The sequence below is a fragment of the Odocoileus virginianus genome, chromosome 5 (assembly GCF_023699985.2).
Source record: "Odocoileus virginianus isolate 20LAN1187 ecotype Illinois chromosome 5, Ovbor_1.2, whole genome shotgun sequence".
Taxonomy (NCBI): Eukaryota; Metazoa; Chordata; class Mammalia; order Artiodactyla; family Cervidae; genus Odocoileus; species Odocoileus virginianus.
Window position 1 is genome coordinate 34,488,251 of NC_069678.1, and position 16,909 is coordinate 34,505,159.

At 37.8% G+C, this 16,909-nt stretch overlaps 1 protein-coding gene and 1 long non-coding RNA gene across 5 annotated transcripts in view; one reads left to right on the forward strand and one right to left on the reverse strand.

Moving 5' to 3' along the window:
• LOC110122014 (uncharacterized) overlaps nucleotides 1-7,646 on the reverse strand; it is a 77,407-nt gene extending 69,761 nt beyond the window's left edge. For 2 of the 3 annotated variants that reach the window (XR_011487788.1, XR_002309098.2), the window contains exons 1-2: nucleotides 7,581-7,646; nucleotides 7,123-7,379 (exon numbers count right to left, since the gene is read on the reverse strand). This is a non-coding gene — a long non-coding RNA (uncharacterized lncRNA). The remainder of the gene's footprint in view (nucleotides 1-7,122; nucleotides 7,380-7,580) is intronic. The other variant, XR_002309097.2, reaches the window with a different exon arrangement.
• The window catches only part of DPYD (dihydropyrimidine dehydrogenase), a 904,243-nt gene extending 893,116 nt beyond the window's left edge, over nucleotides 1-11,127 (forward strand). For both annotated transcript variants that reach the window (XM_070467755.1, XM_070467756.1), the window contains 2 exons: nucleotides 6,312-6,452; nucleotides 9,674-11,127. In XM_070467755.1, coding sequence (XP_070323856.1) covers nucleotides 6,312-6,452; nucleotides 9,674-9,844 — 312 coding nt within the window. In that variant the 3' untranslated portion in view covers nucleotides 9,845-11,127. The remainder of the gene's footprint in view (nucleotides 1-6,311; nucleotides 6,453-9,673) is intronic.
• Nucleotides 11,128-16,909: the final 5,782 nt, after the last annotated feature.

The following is a 16,909-nucleotide window of genomic DNA, read 5'->3' on the forward strand; positions in this document are numbered from 1 at the left end:
AGCGTGAACACACTAGGTTTTATAGAAATGAAAAAAGTGGATGTGGCAAGGAGAGTGAGGAAAAGATAGAAGTAGAAAAGCTTCATTAAGGAACATTGAACTTTTGATTTGAGAACATTAGTTAAAGGGGAAATTATTAAGTGTCAGCATAAATTCAGTAGGAACAAACCAAATTATCTCATTTCCTATTTTGATAGGATAATTAAGCAAGCAGTGAACCTGATATAAAAAATAAGAACCTGTGACATTGGTAACAGTACAGAAAAGGAAATGGTAAAGTAATTAAACACCTACGTCAAATAATTTAAATATTGGCTGTTTCGGATAGATGGGATGGGGGTCCTCTAGTTCCTCATTCTTTGATCCTAAAGTTTGTATTAACCAGAAATATTGACTGATCTGTTTTTACAAAATTCTTTTGATTATCCCAAACAAATAATTAATTGACAAAGATGTGATTCTAGAATTCTGTACTCTTTTCCAGCATTAATTTTGGGAACAGATATTTAAATCAAGTGTATCATCTATACTTTAAAGAATTTAACATCACTTTTTCCCACATACACATTCATACATAAACTTTTCCACTAATCAGGGATGACTATAGCACATCACTTGACCTTTGTATAGCCATACCTTGCTTGTAATAATGAATGTAGTTTCCCTAATCACCACAGATGTGTGTCCAACAGGGACTAGACTAGCCATATGTGCTTCGCTGATTATACGAACCTTTCAGCAAACTCCAAATTCCAGAATGTGGACTCAAAGGTTTTCGTAAGCCGACAGTACTACATGGAAGCTTTGATTTTAAACAAACCTCCACATTTTCCACCGCATAGATTGATAATTCATTTTCTTTGATACTCTTTCCAAAATAATTTAAAATAGTTGTCATTCTTGTATCATTTTTCAGATTAAAAGATATACATATATAATTTTCTTAAGAACTATGATGAAAGAGAGGTGATTTCTCTTGAGCTGGAGAATAATTGCTTCACCATGTATGTTAGTTTCTGTTGTACATCCCGTGAATCAGCTATAAGAATACATATATGCCCTCCCTCTTGCGCCTTCTCTCCACCCCCTCACCCTACCCCTTAGGTCATCACAGAGCACTGAGCTTAGCTCACTCTGCTATATAGCAACTTCCCCATAGCCATCTATTTTACACATGGTAGTGTATATATAGGCTTCCCAGGTGTTCAGTGGTAAAGAATCCACCTGCCAAATGCAGGAGACACAGGAGACGTGGGTTCAATCCCTAGCTTGAGAAGATGCCCTGGAGTAGAAATAGCCATCTGCTCCAAGATTCATGCCTGGAAAATTCCATGGACAAAAGAGCTTGGCAGGCTATGGTTGAGGGGTCACAGAGAGCTGGACTTGACTGATTGACTGTGCATGAGCACAAATATATAAATGTCAAAGCTGCCCTCTCAGTTCTTCCCACCCTCTCCTTCCCCCACTGTGTCCGCATGTCTGTTCTCTAGGTCTGCATCTCTCTTTCTGCCCTGCAAATACTTTCATCAGTTACTGTTTTCCTAGGTTCCACATGTATGCATTCATTTACATCCTTTTTCTTTCTCTGACTTGCTTCACTCTGTGTGATATACTCAAGGTTCATCACATCACTGCAAATGACTCAGTTTAACACCATGTGTTAATAAACTTTAGAGGCTCCAAAGACTTTGTTTTATTTAGTTTCACATTAAAAAATGATGTTTTAATAAATGACAAGAACAGTTCCCCAACAAAGTGCAAAAAGGGTAATTGATATATGCAGAATGTGAATTTGCTTCCTACAATAACATCTCTTAGAAATATGCATTGCTTCTTTAGAATAAACCTTATAAGCTGGATTGCTGTCTAGAGAGTTTCCTGTTTTATCATATTTTGAATATTTACTGATTAGTTCAGTCAAGTCATGCTCTAATTCAATGAAACAACCATTTTGACTGGGTTGTCTACTAGTTTGAAAAATTATTTTCTATCACATATTGTCTTTTACAGCTGTAGAAGAACCGCATCTATTTAAATATTAAGCATATCTAGATTCTTTGACTATGCTTATTTTGTATTTGAAGGAGTATTCAAGATTCTTTAAGAAGCTAAGAATAAAACTACCATATGACCCAACAATCCCACTACTGGGCAAATACCCTGAGAAAACCATGAGTGAAAGAGACATATGTACCCCAATGTTTGTGGCAGCACTTTTTACAATAGCTAGGATATAGAGGCAACCTAGATGTCCACTGACAGATGAATGGCTACAGAAACTATGGTACATCAATATAATAGAATATTACTCAGCTATAAAAAAGAACACATTTGAGTCAGTTCTAATGAGGTGGATGAACCTAGACCCATTATACAGAGGGAAGAAGTCAGAAAGCAAAAGGCAAGTGTTGTATATTTATGCATGTGTGTGGAATCTAGAAAGATGATATTGATGAGCCTGTTTGCAGGGTAGCAGTAGAAATGCAGAAACAGAAACCAGACTTGTAGACGCAGCGGGGGAAGGAGATGGTGGGAAGAATTGAAAGGATAGCATGGAAATATATACCTCATCTTATGGAAAATAGATGGCAAGTGGGAATTTGCTATGTGACACAGTGAACTCAGCCCAGTGTTCTGGGACAACCTCGAGGGATGGGGTAGGGTAGGACATGGAAGGGGACTTCAGGAGGGAGGGGACATATGTATAGCTGTGGCTGATTCATACTGATGTTTGGCAGAAACCAACATAATACTGTCAATCAAATAGCCAATATCCACTAGATCGTCAAAAAAGCAAGAGAGTTCCAGAAAAACATCTAATTTATTGACTACGCCAAAGCCTTTGACTGTGTGGATCACAGCAAACTGTGGAAAATTCTTCAAGAGACAGGAATACCAGACCACCTTACCTGCCTCCTGAGAAATCTGTATGCCTCTTGATGAAAGTGAAAGGGGAGAGTGAAAAAGTTGGCTTAAAACTCAGCATTCAGAAAACTAAGATTATGGCATCTGGTCCCATCACTTCATGGCCCATAGACAGGAAAACAATGGAAACAGTGAGAGACTTTATTTTGGGGGGCTCCCAAATCACTGCAGATGGTGACAGCAGCCATAAAATTTAAAAAATGCTTGCTACTTGGAAGAAAAGCTATGACCAAACTAGACAGCATATTAAAAAGCAGAGACATTACTTTACCAGCAAAGGTCTGTCTAGTCAAGGCTATGGTTTTTCCAGTGGTCATGTATGGATGTGAGAGTTGGACTATAAAGAAAGCTGAGCACCAAAGAATTGATGCTTTTGAACTGTGGTGTTGGAGAAGACTCTTGAGAGTCGGTTGGACAGCAAGGAGATCCAACCAGTCCATCCTAAAGGAAATCAGTCCTGGGTGTTCATTGGAAGGACTGATGCTGAAGCTGAAACTCAAATACTTTGGCCACCTGATGTGAAGAACTAACTCATTGGGAAAGACCCTGATGCTGGGAAAGTTGAAAGCAGGAGGAGAAGAGGACGACAGAGGATGAGATGGTTGGATGGCATTACTAATGCAATGGACATGAGTTTGAGTAAGCTCCGGGAGTTGGTGATAAACAGGGAAGCCTGGCTTGCTGGAGTCCATGGGGTTACAAAGAGTTGGACACGACTGAGCGACTGAACTGAACACAATATTATAAAGCAATTATCCTCCAAGAAAAAATGATTTTAAAAAAGTACTCAAATCTTTCTGTGAATCTCATGTTTTAAAAAAATATTTAGTAAATTGCAAATAGCTATTAGCCCATACAATTAATATGTCAGTTGTAATAAAACTAATATTTTAGCCTTATATTTTGCCATATATTTAATGTATAAAGAAATGAAAGATACACTTATTTAACAAATATTCAAGTACCCATTAGATTTCAGTGATCTCAGGAGCAAGATATAACACATGTGACACAAAGATGAATATAGCCTAGTAAAAGACTGCTTATAGGAAGCAAGTATAGAAATATGTATGAGATGAAGCAGAATTTGCTAGAAAAGTAACAGATAAGTCAGCATAACACAGTGCTTACAATCATAGATTTTGAAGTTAGGCAGCACTAATCTGAATGCCTGCTTTTTCATTTACTTACTCTTATACCTTAAATGTTAGGCACCTCATCCTCTATAATACATATGAGATTTAAGTGAGAAAATGCTTAAAAATTACGGCACTGGCCCAATACATAGTAAGAACTCAAAGTAATCTGTAATCATTAGTTCCACGTAATAGATAAAATACTATGAGCCACTGTGGGTGTGTAGGAAGGAAAGAGGTAGGAGACGAAAGAGAAAGAGGAAAAGAGAGATCACACCTTTCTGGGTTAGAAAAAAAGGAAAGCTTGAGGAAATCTTCTTGGAGTAGTGGTGTGTCAGCTGTCTTTGAAGGATGGACAAGATTTTTCAAAATAAAAAAGGGAAGGAAGAGTATTCTGGACAGAGGACCCAAGATAAAATTAGGTACCAGAGGAGTTGATTGATAAGTGTGTTCAGTACGGGGCATGTGTCTGGGATAGCTAAAGCACATGGTGTCTGAAAGTGAGAAATCAGACCAAAAAAGGCATGCCAGTGAAAGCCTTAAATGCTAGACTTAAATGTGAAACTGTGTTTAATTCAGTAGATTTTATTTTTTTTTAGTAAGATAGTGGGAAATTTAGCTTGTGCTATGCAGCACAGATTAAGATGACAACACTGCATAAGATAGGATGGGAAAGGAAGAAAATAATGATGAGACTTACCGTGTAGGCTCTTGTAACCACCTTAGAAGTAATGGGAAATTAATTAATAGTAGATAAAAACTATAGTGGACATGGAAAGAAGATTCAAAAGATTTTGCAAATCTAGAACTCAAAAGACTTGGTAACCGATGAGATATTGGAGTAGGGAGAAGTAGGAGTAAAATGCAACTCTGAAATGTCAAGCCTCAGTGACCGAAGAAATCCTAACAGTGTTTCCATGACTAAGGAAATCAGAGGAAGATCCAATTTTGTGATGTTGATGAAAAGTTCAGTGAGTGGTGAATTTGTTGTACCAAATTCTAGGAATGGTGCTCATCACGCCACTGATAAAGATCTTGAGTTTGTGAGAGAAACTCAGGATGGAGATATTGATTTGGACCCCAGGCAGCCCCCTACAAACAGACAGTGAGATTGTTGAAATTATCTTTTCAACACCCTGAAAAGAAAATAGTAAAAGACATTAAGTTTCTGATTTTCTTATTCCTTGAGAGCTACACCAATAAACAGTAAATAATAATGTAAACTTTGTTTCAGTTTGAAAGCTCAAAGTCATGAGCATATTGTCATTTAGAGTGGAAACAGGAAAAAAAAAAGTTCAAAAGGGTAACCAAGGTCGTAAAAAGAAGAGCAGGAAATAAAATACCAAAGAGAATATCGGAAGATGGCTTTAAATAAGAGTGAAACCTCTTTGAACATGGACCTTGAATCCAAACAAAAGATTGTCTTGTTAAAAGTTAAAAACAGAAGCAGAAAATCTTGACAGCATACTAATTTGACAAACATTGTTACATTCTTCTGTTTTGTTTTATGAAACAAAGTGTTTCTTATTGTTGATGAAACATCTTCTGTGCTTCACATATTAAGCACACTTCCAATTAATATGAAGAACAAAGATGTGTAACGGCATGAAGAATCTTCAATGGTGAATGAAGAAAATCCGAGTTCTTTAATAGTAAAAGAGCATCTTATTTAGCTACTAGACTAACCTAATTAATTAACATAAATTAGAATTTTTAAATAATGAAATAACTCTTCAAAACATGACAGGTGGGTATGCTATCAAAGCACTTTTTCAAATGAAAATCTAGACTTCAAATGCAGTGCTATAAATGCATAGTGTTCACATTTTTATTCTCATTCCCTGCAATCTAACATTTTCTAGTATCAGTGCATTTCCCTCTGTTGCTCCTCATTATTTGGTCATTCAGAGTCCAAAACTGAGGAAAAGGAAGCCACAGCCATTGAAAAATGCGTCATTTCTCCTGCCCACAGAAATATTGATTTAGATCATTTGTGGAAAACCTGTTGAATGCAATGAGTTAAGTCTTGTGTTTCTAAGCTAGATATGGAGAGAGGGTCCATCTTTCAGGACACAGAAATATGTAAGCTACAATTATAAAAAGTATACCCATGAGAGCTACAATATCTAAAATCTTTTAAGTTAGATAATGCAATATTCTATAAAAACAGGGAGATTTGGACCGATACTAGTCATAACACGGCAATCTTTTAAAATGAGCCCTGTAAGCAATTCAGCGCCTGTCTTTTAGGATGTGATTGGAAAAGCCCTGCAGTACCTTGGAACATATGGTGAACTGAGCAACATAGAGCAGGTTGTGGCTGTGATCGATGAAGAGATGTGTATCAACTGTGGCAAATGCTACATGACCTGTAATGACTCTGGCTACCAGGTAAGAATCATGCTGGAATTAGGATGCTGTGAGGCATGTTTCTCCTGGCTTTTGTAGCAGAAAGCATCTTTTGTTGTGAAGTGTGGGATTCAGACCAGACATGCCAAACGTCACTTCTCAGCAGTGACATAGCTTTCCATCCTCTCACATCCATAGCACAAGGGTGATTTTCCTTTATAACAGGAGTAACAGTTGCTTTACAATGTCAGATTAATTTTTGTTCTCCAACAAAGTGAATCAGTGTATATGTACATAGACCCCCTCCCTCATGGGCCTCGCTCACACCTCCCCTATCCCACCCATCTAGATCACCAGAGAACATTGAGCTGAACTCCCTGAGCTATCCAGGAGGCTCCCACTCGCTATCTGTCTGACCCATGGTAGTATATATATGTCAATCCCAATCTCCCAATTCATCCCACCTCCTCTTTCCCCCTCACCCCATGTCCACACCTCTGTTTTCTGCATCTGTGTCTCTATTCACGCCATGCAAACCGGTTCATCCATACCGTTTTTCTAGTGATTTTTTCAAAGGAAGCTAATAACTCATAAGAACAAGGCCACCTTTCGGTGCACAGTATTGTCTTAGTGTCACTTCATCACTCATAAAATTCGAAGGAAAAATTCAAACAAAAATTCACACAATTATGGCCATAAGGAAGCATCATACCTTAAAGGAGAAAGCAGAGAAAAGAACTACCAACTTATGTCCATGATCTGGAAGGAACTTGCTTCCTTCTGTGGTCTTCCGTTCAGTGTTGATTGGGCTTTTACTACAGTTAGAAAGAAAAGACGTTTCACCACCGACTAGTTGTGCTGGTTGGGACCTGAAATTCTTCTGTAGCTGGAAAAGCTGAGCAAGTTGTGTTCCTACCACATAAAGTGAGCCAGAGCTTCTTCCCAGTCCCCGAGCCCTCAGCTGAGAGTCTGCCATGGACAATAAAGAAAAAAGTGCGCGTTCAGCTGTCTTCAGGTTAAGAGCTACAGAATAATATTGTTTTCATTAAATATTTCACACTGTAAAGAAGTATAATAAAGTAAAAATAAGATCCCTTTAAGATGATTAATGAATTTTCAAGATAGATAAAATGGCCCATTTTTTTTAAAAAAAAACTATATTTCATTTACCTTATTTAGCTTGGAGAAAGGTCCTATTTGATTGTGATATGATTTTATGTATTCTTCTGACCACCTAATAGAGAGGTATGACAGACATAAGTTTAATTCTTAAAAAACCTCTTCCTCCTTAATTTAACACTGTTCCATACCCAATTTTTACCCATTGTATTTACTCATCTTTTTCTACACCTGAAAAGCATCTCTAGCAGTTATTTTGAATAATCATATCATATTCATTTTCATTTCATCTCTCCTCTCATTAACCAAACAGAGATAAGTCAGGAAGTTCTAACACTAAAATCACAGCACCAGGGTTCTAACATCTTAAATCTTAGAGGTTATGATTCCCACCTTGGAATTGTAGCCTTGGCAAAACTTCAACTAAAATAATCTTATTAGTGAGGGGAGAGATTGCAATTATGCATTCAAAAAAATTTTTAAAAGCCTTCCTTTGGCTCTTCTGTCTCTCAAAGATAAAAAATAGAAAATAAAAATCTTCAAATGTGAAATTTTACATGTTTGCAAAATTTCAAAGTGTAAGATTTCTAAGATGTAAGTATTATTTTATTTTCATCAATTGTTTCTTGGATTTCTGTTTATAAAAGGGTACACAAGGAAGAGAATAGCTTTTACTCATTTAAACAGTCAGCTGAGATGTTGTTTTACAAAACATGGCAACAATTTGGTTAGACCAAATTTCCTAATGGTTTGTCATAGCTACATACTTGTTCAGATATATGGTTGTTTCGTTAAAGCTCAGAATTTTTAAAAAATATTAAGCACTCTGACATAATTTACTCTAATGAGACCATTTTAATTTGTTATGTTCATAAAAGGGAAAAAAATTAAGTTGCAAGGAACCTTATTTGACAGAGGGAAATTCTTAAACATAAATACTTTAATTGGATTTTATAACATGTTGTATATGACACAGGAAAAAAAATCAGAACTCAGTAATTATTTGAAAATATAAGATTCACAGACCTGACCTCCAGGAGTATCTGGGGCAAGGTGGGGGCTTACTGACCCTCGTAATTTTTCTCAGCCTCCCTCACTCATCGCTCCAAATAAGTCTGAGTAAAAACATTGACTTGTTCTGCAAGAGAGACTTCTCGAAGAGTCCTCAAGTCCTCTCTGCCCCCAGGTAGCTGCCCTGAAGTCTTTCCTGGATGGAAATTCTTGTCTGTTGTTTCCATGTTGAAATATCTCTTTCACAGGCAAATAGTCATCATGACTTTAAGTAAAAATCTCAAGGCTTTTCCGGTGGCTCAGGGGGTAAAGCGTTCTACCTCAATGAAAATCTCAACTGTACATTTCACACTAGGTATTTTCATTGCATACTGCAGATTGTTGTTGTTCAATTGCTACACCATATTGCAAATTAAATCATGTTAAAAGAAAGGAAGGAAGGAAAGATGAGAGAGAAGGGGGGAGAAAGGAATAAATTATTGAGTTTCTCAAAATCCTGAGCAGTTTGAGAACCGGAAACCTTATCCTGGTTCTCCAAGCAGAAGAGTGTCGGGCCAGACCAGAAGCCGGGTGTCCGGGCTCCCATCTTTCAGTGCTTTTCCCTTTGGTGGGGGAGTAATGCCTCGAATCAGCTTGCAAACCCTCAAACCTGAAAGCTGGCTCTTAAGCTACTTTTTGTTTTTTTTGTTCTATTGCCTTTCTGTAAGCCCTATACCCATAATATGACACTTCACTGTCGAGAAGCAGGCGTGTGAAAAGGACAAGGTGTGGAAGCGCCCTGCCCGCCTCAGGTGGCCGACCCACCAGGTCGTGGTCAGACTGGCAGGACCCACACTCTGCTCACAACGCAGGAGACCCGAGAGTTCCTATGTCACGAAATATTTTCCTCACACAAAGCAAGAACAACACCTCTAAGGAATTTTAAGCATCGTGTTTCTAGTTTAAAAGGATTTTTTCCCCTCTTTCCCCCCCCTCTTCTCTAGCAGCTCAACTGTTGCTATAGCTGCACCGCGGTGCTGGGCGTAGCTCTCGAGCGCAGCTCTCCTGCGGTGGAGAAAAACGCTGGTGCTAAAACAGGGGCGTTCGTGCCCTTTGTGGGCGGTGACAGCGAGACTCTCTATTTCTGTTTGCAGGCTATCCAGTTTGATCCTGAAACCCACCTGCCCACCGTCACTGACGCTTGCACCGGCTGTACCCTCTGTCTCTCCGTCTGCCCTATTATCGACTGCATCAAAATGGTTTCCAGGACAACACCTTACGAACCGAAGAGAGGCTTGCCCTTGGCTGTGAATCCTGTGTGTTAAGGTGATTTGTGAAACAGTTGCAGTGAACTTCGAGGTCACCTACTTATGCTGATCTTTTCAATTGTGATCATTATGCTCAGCTTTTTCTAAATTCAAACAAACCTATAATTTCTAAATTTTAAAAAAAAGTAATTTCTAAAGAAATTTCTAAATTTTTAAAATGTCTGCTTCCAGTTATCATTCAATTAATGGTCATAAAATAGAATAATTCTTTTCTGAGCAGAATTGTTCAGTATAACTATGTAGCAGTTAATTGGATGTTCACCATCAGTTGTCCATTATGAAAAAATTAACTTTTTTGTAGCAATTAATGCTACACTTTCCAAATTGCCCTATGCTGAGTTCTGTCTTTGATTTCTAATTGTAAGGGAAATTAAGTATTTTAGAACAAAGTACAATTTAACTTACAAGCAAATGTTTCCAAGGAAACATTTTATAATTAAAAATTACATTTAATTTTAACTCTGTTTCCAAGCAAAAGTAATTAGCTCCATAAAGCTCAGATGAAGTCAAATAATTATTTACTGTGGTAGAAAAAGAAAGCCAATGAGGGTTTGGGAAACTTTTTGTTAAGGTCTCGTCCCTGAAATAACTGGATACTGAAGGCGAGAGTGTTCAGCAACCATTTGTATCAAGCTATGCTATTCACCACTCAGGCCTGAGATGGGTGTCCAGATGCTACCAATGAATCAACATGACATTCCTCTTTAAATATGTAAACTGTCTTCCCAACAAAGTAAGACATTAGGATGGAACTCTGGTTAAAGCCACTCTTTTGCTGTGCACATATCTGTTCTATCTGCTTCTAATATAGTCACCTTCATGATCCCAGCAACTAATGTTTGAACACAGCACAGATTATACAGAAGTGGAGTCATGTGCTTCATTATTCCAGAATGAGAAATACAATATGGGCAATATATATTAAATGGGTGATACCACTTAACCAACTCTTTATTTTAATGTTCATGTTGAATTTTGAAAGTAATTAAAAAAGAAATGGTATTTTCTGTTACTGCCAAATAATATTTTTATATTTCTCTATTTTCAAAACCAGCAAACAGCATCTTATAAACTTGTTTATCGCTTCTTTGTGGTATATTTTAATACGAATCCATAAGTAGTAAATCTTCATGTAATCATCCATAGCACCTTTCTATGACAAATGCAAGATCAAGAAAAAAAATAAATGTTTGATTATGCACTTTTAGAAATGCACATTTACCATAAAATCTGTATGATCAAATACTATTAAATAAAATTTTATAAAGCATTTTAAATAACATGGTCATTCGCTATCTCTTTTGCAAACACAATCTCATGTCAACCATTTAGATTTTGAGGTAGAGTAGTTTGGGGTTAACTCTGTTGTAAATTCCATTCACATTCAGTAATACATATAATAAAGTTAGTTCAGATCTAATGAAGGTGTCCTTGAGACTTCTTCCCACTCCTCCACATTGATTGATAACCCCTTCTGTACAGATGATGCTAACGTCTATACCTCCAAGTTTGACTTCTATCCATGTATCTGACCACTTGCTGTATTTAAGCATTTCAAACTCAATTTCAAAAGTCAAAATAGTTACTTCTACTTTTTGTCTTCCCTGTTTTCATCCAGTCCTTTACCATGTCCAATAATTTTACTCCTAAAACGTCCCCCAAGGCTTTCCCCAGCTTTAAATTGTAGAAACTGTCATAGTTCATTCCTCTAACATGTATTGTCCAGCTCTTGTAATAACTTCCTAACAGGTCATTTGATATCCCTGCTGACATCCCTGCTCACTTTTTCGGGTGTTATGCTACACTACTTGCCAACATGATTGTGCCATCATATTTTCCACCATCATAAAAACCTCCAGATCCTTTCATGTATTAACAAATTAGATGCAATCTCATTGTAGCTTAGTTGGTAAAGAATCTGTCTGCAATGCAGGAGATCCAGTTTCGATTCCTGGGTCGGGAAGATCCGCTGGAGAAGGGATAGGCTGCTGCTGCTGCTAAGTCGCTTCAGTCGTGTCCGACTCTGTGCGACCCCATAGACGGCAGCCCACCAGGCTCCCCCATCCCTGGGAGTCTCCAGGCAAGAACACTGGAGTGGGGTGCCATTTCCTTCTCCAATGCATGAAAGTGAAAGTGAAGTCGCTCAGTCGTGTCCGACTCTTCATGACCCCATGGACTACAGCCTACCAGGCTCCTCTGTCCATGGGATTTTCCAGGCAAGAGTACTGGAGTGGGGTGCCGTTGCCCACTCCAAGGGATAGGCTCCCCACTCCAGTCTTCTTGGGCTTCCCTAGTGGCTCAGCTGGTAAAGAATCTGCCTGCAACACGGGAGACCTGGGTTCGATCCCTGGGTTGGGAAGAGCCCCTGGAGAAGGAAATGGCAACCCACTCCAGTGTTCTTGCCTAGAGAATCCCATGGATAGAGGAGCCTGGCAGGCCACAGTCCATGGGGTCACAAGAGCCAGACACGACTTGGCAACTAAACCACCACCATTAAAATGGATGCATGAGACAGGGTGCTCAGGGCTGGTGCACTGGGACGACCCAGAGGGATGGGGTGGGGAGGGAGGTGGGAGGGGGCTTCAGGATGGGGAACACATGTAAATCCATGGCTGATTCATGTCAATGTATGGCAAAAACCACTACAATATTGTAAAGTAATTAGCCTCCAACTAATAAAAATAAGTGGAAAAAAAAAAAGGAATACAATACTCTCCTGCTAAGCCCCCCCTCCCCACTATTCCAAACATATGTCCCTTACATAACTGAGCTTTAGCCAAAGTTGGAAGATAACTACAGTCTCTGGAGTTTGATATCTGCCTGTCACTTAATTGCTTGTTACCTCAGGCAAACAACCTCAACTGTCTAATCTTTAAAACTGGCATTAAAACAGTTTCTAATTCCCAAGGTTATTGTGAGGATAAAAAATAATAATAATACAGGTTAATTAAACAACTCACTAAATAAGCAATTATTTTTACTTACCTAAAAGCATCCTATAATGAAACAATTTAGAAAATAAAGGTATGTTTTGAATACAAATCATCATCTGTCTCTCTCTATGTTGTTATTTTAAAATTAAAATGTTTATACTAGAATAAGTTGTAAATCTTACTGGTACCCTTGTCAATAATGAGTTCACCAAACTTTTAACATCTGTTCAACTAAAAATATATTTATACTGGAGCACATATAATCAGGTTATACTTTAAAATCTATGCATAATTTCAATAATAAAATGACACACAGTTATGAGGATCTTCTTAATATTGTCTGAGGATCCATCAGAGGTCTGTCTTATATTACTCATGTGAGAGACTATCACTGCAATAAAATAACTTAAAAATTCTTGTTAACTTGTATATTAAAAAAAAAAGTCACCTGTAAATATCATTTACATCCGCTTCATGGATCACAGCTTTATCGTGGTGAAGGGTCTTGCAAAATACAGTGAAGCTATGAGCCATGCCATGCAGAGCCACCCAGACGGATGGGTCATAGTGAAGAATTCTGACAAAACGTGAGGAGGAAATGGCAACTCACGCTAATATTCTTGCCAAGAGAATTCAAAGAACAGTATGAAAAAGCAAAAAGATATGACACTGGAAGATGAGCCCCCTAGGTCAGAAGGTGTCCAGTATGCTACAGGGAAGAGCAGAGAGCAATTAGTAATGGCTCCAGAAAGAATGAAGTGGCTAGACCTAATCAGAAGCAATGCTCAGTTGTGGATGTATCTGGTGGTTAAAGTAAATTCTGATGCTTTAAAGAAAAATATTGCATAGGAACCTGTAATGTTAGGTCAATGAATCAAGGTAAATTGGACGTGGTCAAGCAGGAGATGGCAAGATTGACCATTGACATGGTAGGAATCAGTGAACTAAACGTGGACGAGAATGGGCGAATTTAGTTCAGATGACCATTATATTTACTACTGTGGGCAAGAACCCCTTAGAAGAAATGGAGTAGCCGTCATAGCCAACCAAAGAATCCAAAATGTGTTTCCAAGGCAAACCATTCAACATCATAGGAATCCAGATTTATGCCCTAACCACTAATGCCAAAGAAGCTGAAGTTAATCGATTCTATGAAGTCCTACAAAACCTGACAGTACTAACACCAAAAAAAAAGATGTTCGTTTCATCATAGGAAATTGAAATGCAAAAGTATAAAGTAGACTAAGCAACAATTCTTTATATGCCACACATTTAATGCAGAGGAAATTCTTTTACCATTGTTTTGAGACTCCATCAACCAAACAACATCAGCAAACCAAAATTGAAATGTAAATAAAACATCTCATTTAAGCATACAGTAATCTAATCAGACTAAAGGTTGTTAGCCCCATTTCATAGATGAGAAACCAAGGCTCAAAGAGTTAATGCAATTTATCTAAGACCATACATTGAAGCGGGCAAAGTCCATATTTAAACCCAATACTGAGCTCCCCTCACTACACAGCCTACAGTCCGTGTTCCCCATCTTCATTCTCACCTCTCAAACCTTCCTATGAATATGAAAAACATTTTTCATCTTACACACATTATTAGAACCTAAATCTGCTGCTTGCCAAGTTCATGAACTTGGATACTTAGCTGTACCACTGAACCTCAATTTCCTCATCTGTAATATGAAGATGATAGCTTTGCATTTAATATGTTAGATATCACTTGTGTTGCTATTCTTTATGAACATAGAAATTTCAAATACACTTTAAAGAGATAAAAGGCTACTAGCAAAAATCTACATTTGTTAGACTCAAAGTCAGACTGTCTTACTATTTACTGGTGGAATGACCTTTTAAGCATTCATTCATCATCTTAGCAATAGGGAAAAAGACATTTCAAGCAGTTGGAAAATCAAGATTCTTTTAAAAAGAGAGTAAGATAACTAATGATACTAACAAAAATGAAAGAACACAGTGATGAAACTTAACATATACCAGTTCAGTCGGTTCAGTCACTCAGTCATTTTCTGACTCTGCGACCCCATGGACTGCACCATGCCAGTCTTCCCTGTCCATCACCAACTTCCGGAGCCTACTCAAACTCATGTCCATCGAGTCAGTGGTGCCATCCAACCATCTCATCCTCTGTTGTCCCCTTCTCCTCCCGCCTTCAACCTTTCCCAGGATGAGGGTCTTTCCAATGAGTCAGTTCTTTGCATCAGGTGGCCAAAGTATTGCAGTTTCAGTTTCAGCATCAATACTTCCAATGAATATTCAGGACTGATTTCCTTTAGGATGGACTGGTTGGATCTCCTTGCTGTCCAAGGGACTCTCAAGAGTCCTTCAACACCACAGTTCAAAAGCATCAATCCTTCAGCGATCAGCTTTCTTTATGGTCCAACTCTCACATCCATACATGACTACTGGAAAAACCATAGCTTTGACTAGACAGACCTTGGTTGGTAAAGTAATGTCTCTGCTTTTTAATATGCTGTCTAGGTTGATCATTTCTTCCAAGGAGCAAGTGTCTTTTAATTTCATGGCTGCTGTCACCATCTGAAGTGATTTTGGATCCCAAGTAAATAAGTCTTACTGTTTCCATTGTTTCCCCATCTATTTGCCATGAAATGATGGAACCAGATGCCATGATCTTAGTTTTCTGAATGTTGAGTTTTAAGCCAACTTTTTCACTATCCTCTTTCACCTTCATCAAGAGGCTCTTTAGTTCTTTGCTTTCTGCCATAAGAGTGGTGTCATCTGCCTGAGGTTATAGATATTTCTCCCAGGAATCTTGATTCCAGCTGGTACTTCATCCAGCCTGGCATTTCGCATGATGTACTCTGCATGTAAGTTAAATAAGCAGGGTGACAATATAGAGCTTTGATGTACTCCTTTCCCAATTTGGAACCAGTCTGTTGTTCCATATCCAGTTCTAACTGTTGCTTCTTGACTTGCACTCAGATTTCTCAGGAGGCAGGTCAGGTGGTCTGGTATTCCCATCTCTTTCAGAATTTTCCACAGTTTGTTGTGATCCACACAGTGAAAGGTTTTGGCATAGTCAATAAAGCAAGAGTAGACGTTTTTCTGGAACTCTCTTGCTTTTTTGATGATCCAACAGATGTTGGCAATTTGATCTCTGGTTCCTCTGCCTTTTCTAAATCCAACTTGAACATCTGGAAGTTCATGGTTCATGTACTGTTGAAGCCTAGCTTGGAGAATTTTGAGTTAGTGTGTGAGATGAGTGCAATTGTGTGGTAGTTGAACTTCTTTGTCATATATATGTATATATAATTATCCAATTATCATATTTAGAAATGAAGCTCAGCTGACTTAACTTTCAGATGATGCTTTCTCTTCCAGATCATTTTGCTAAGTGGGTATTATCTATTTTTTTATGAAATGAATATTTGCAATATTTTATTCCCTTTTTGTGGTCTAAGGTTCCATTTAATGACTTGAAGAAATTGTGTAATATCCATAGTCTGAAAGGGTTAAGATACAGTCCTTAGAAATGAGCTTATTACCTGGCAGGATCTGGTTTACTTCTGTCCTATGAAGTTAATTCAATTAACAGAAAAGCCATCAGACACACTATTATCCACCCAGAGCTGTAACTTTCCCTTTTATCCACACAAAATTGCACAGTTGCACACAATTCAGAAACTGCATGGAGAGTAAAAATTTGGACCAGATCTTTAATGATCCTGGGAGATTCATGTAGTCTAACTCTTTTATTAATTAATATGGTAATATCAATTAATATGGTACCTCTTTCCCTCTTTTATTAACTAATACAAATTATCTGCTAAAATTTTTAAAATTACAAATGACATTTTTAAAGTGAGTAGTCCCATTTAACTTGGAAACTTGCATGGCTAGTGTCCCTCTAAGTATATTTGCCTTCCATTAACTGATCTACAGCATTTATGAACTCTGATATTGTTTATCATTGTCCTCATATTTTCTATTCTTCTAATATGCATGTAAACTGCCATGCCATTTTAGAAGCCAAGCCATTTTGTCACTGATAAATTCTACAGTAGTGAGTTATCTTAACTAATGTATTTGTACAGTTATTTATTTACAGAATTTATGTAGTGCTTTTCCATATGTTGTGT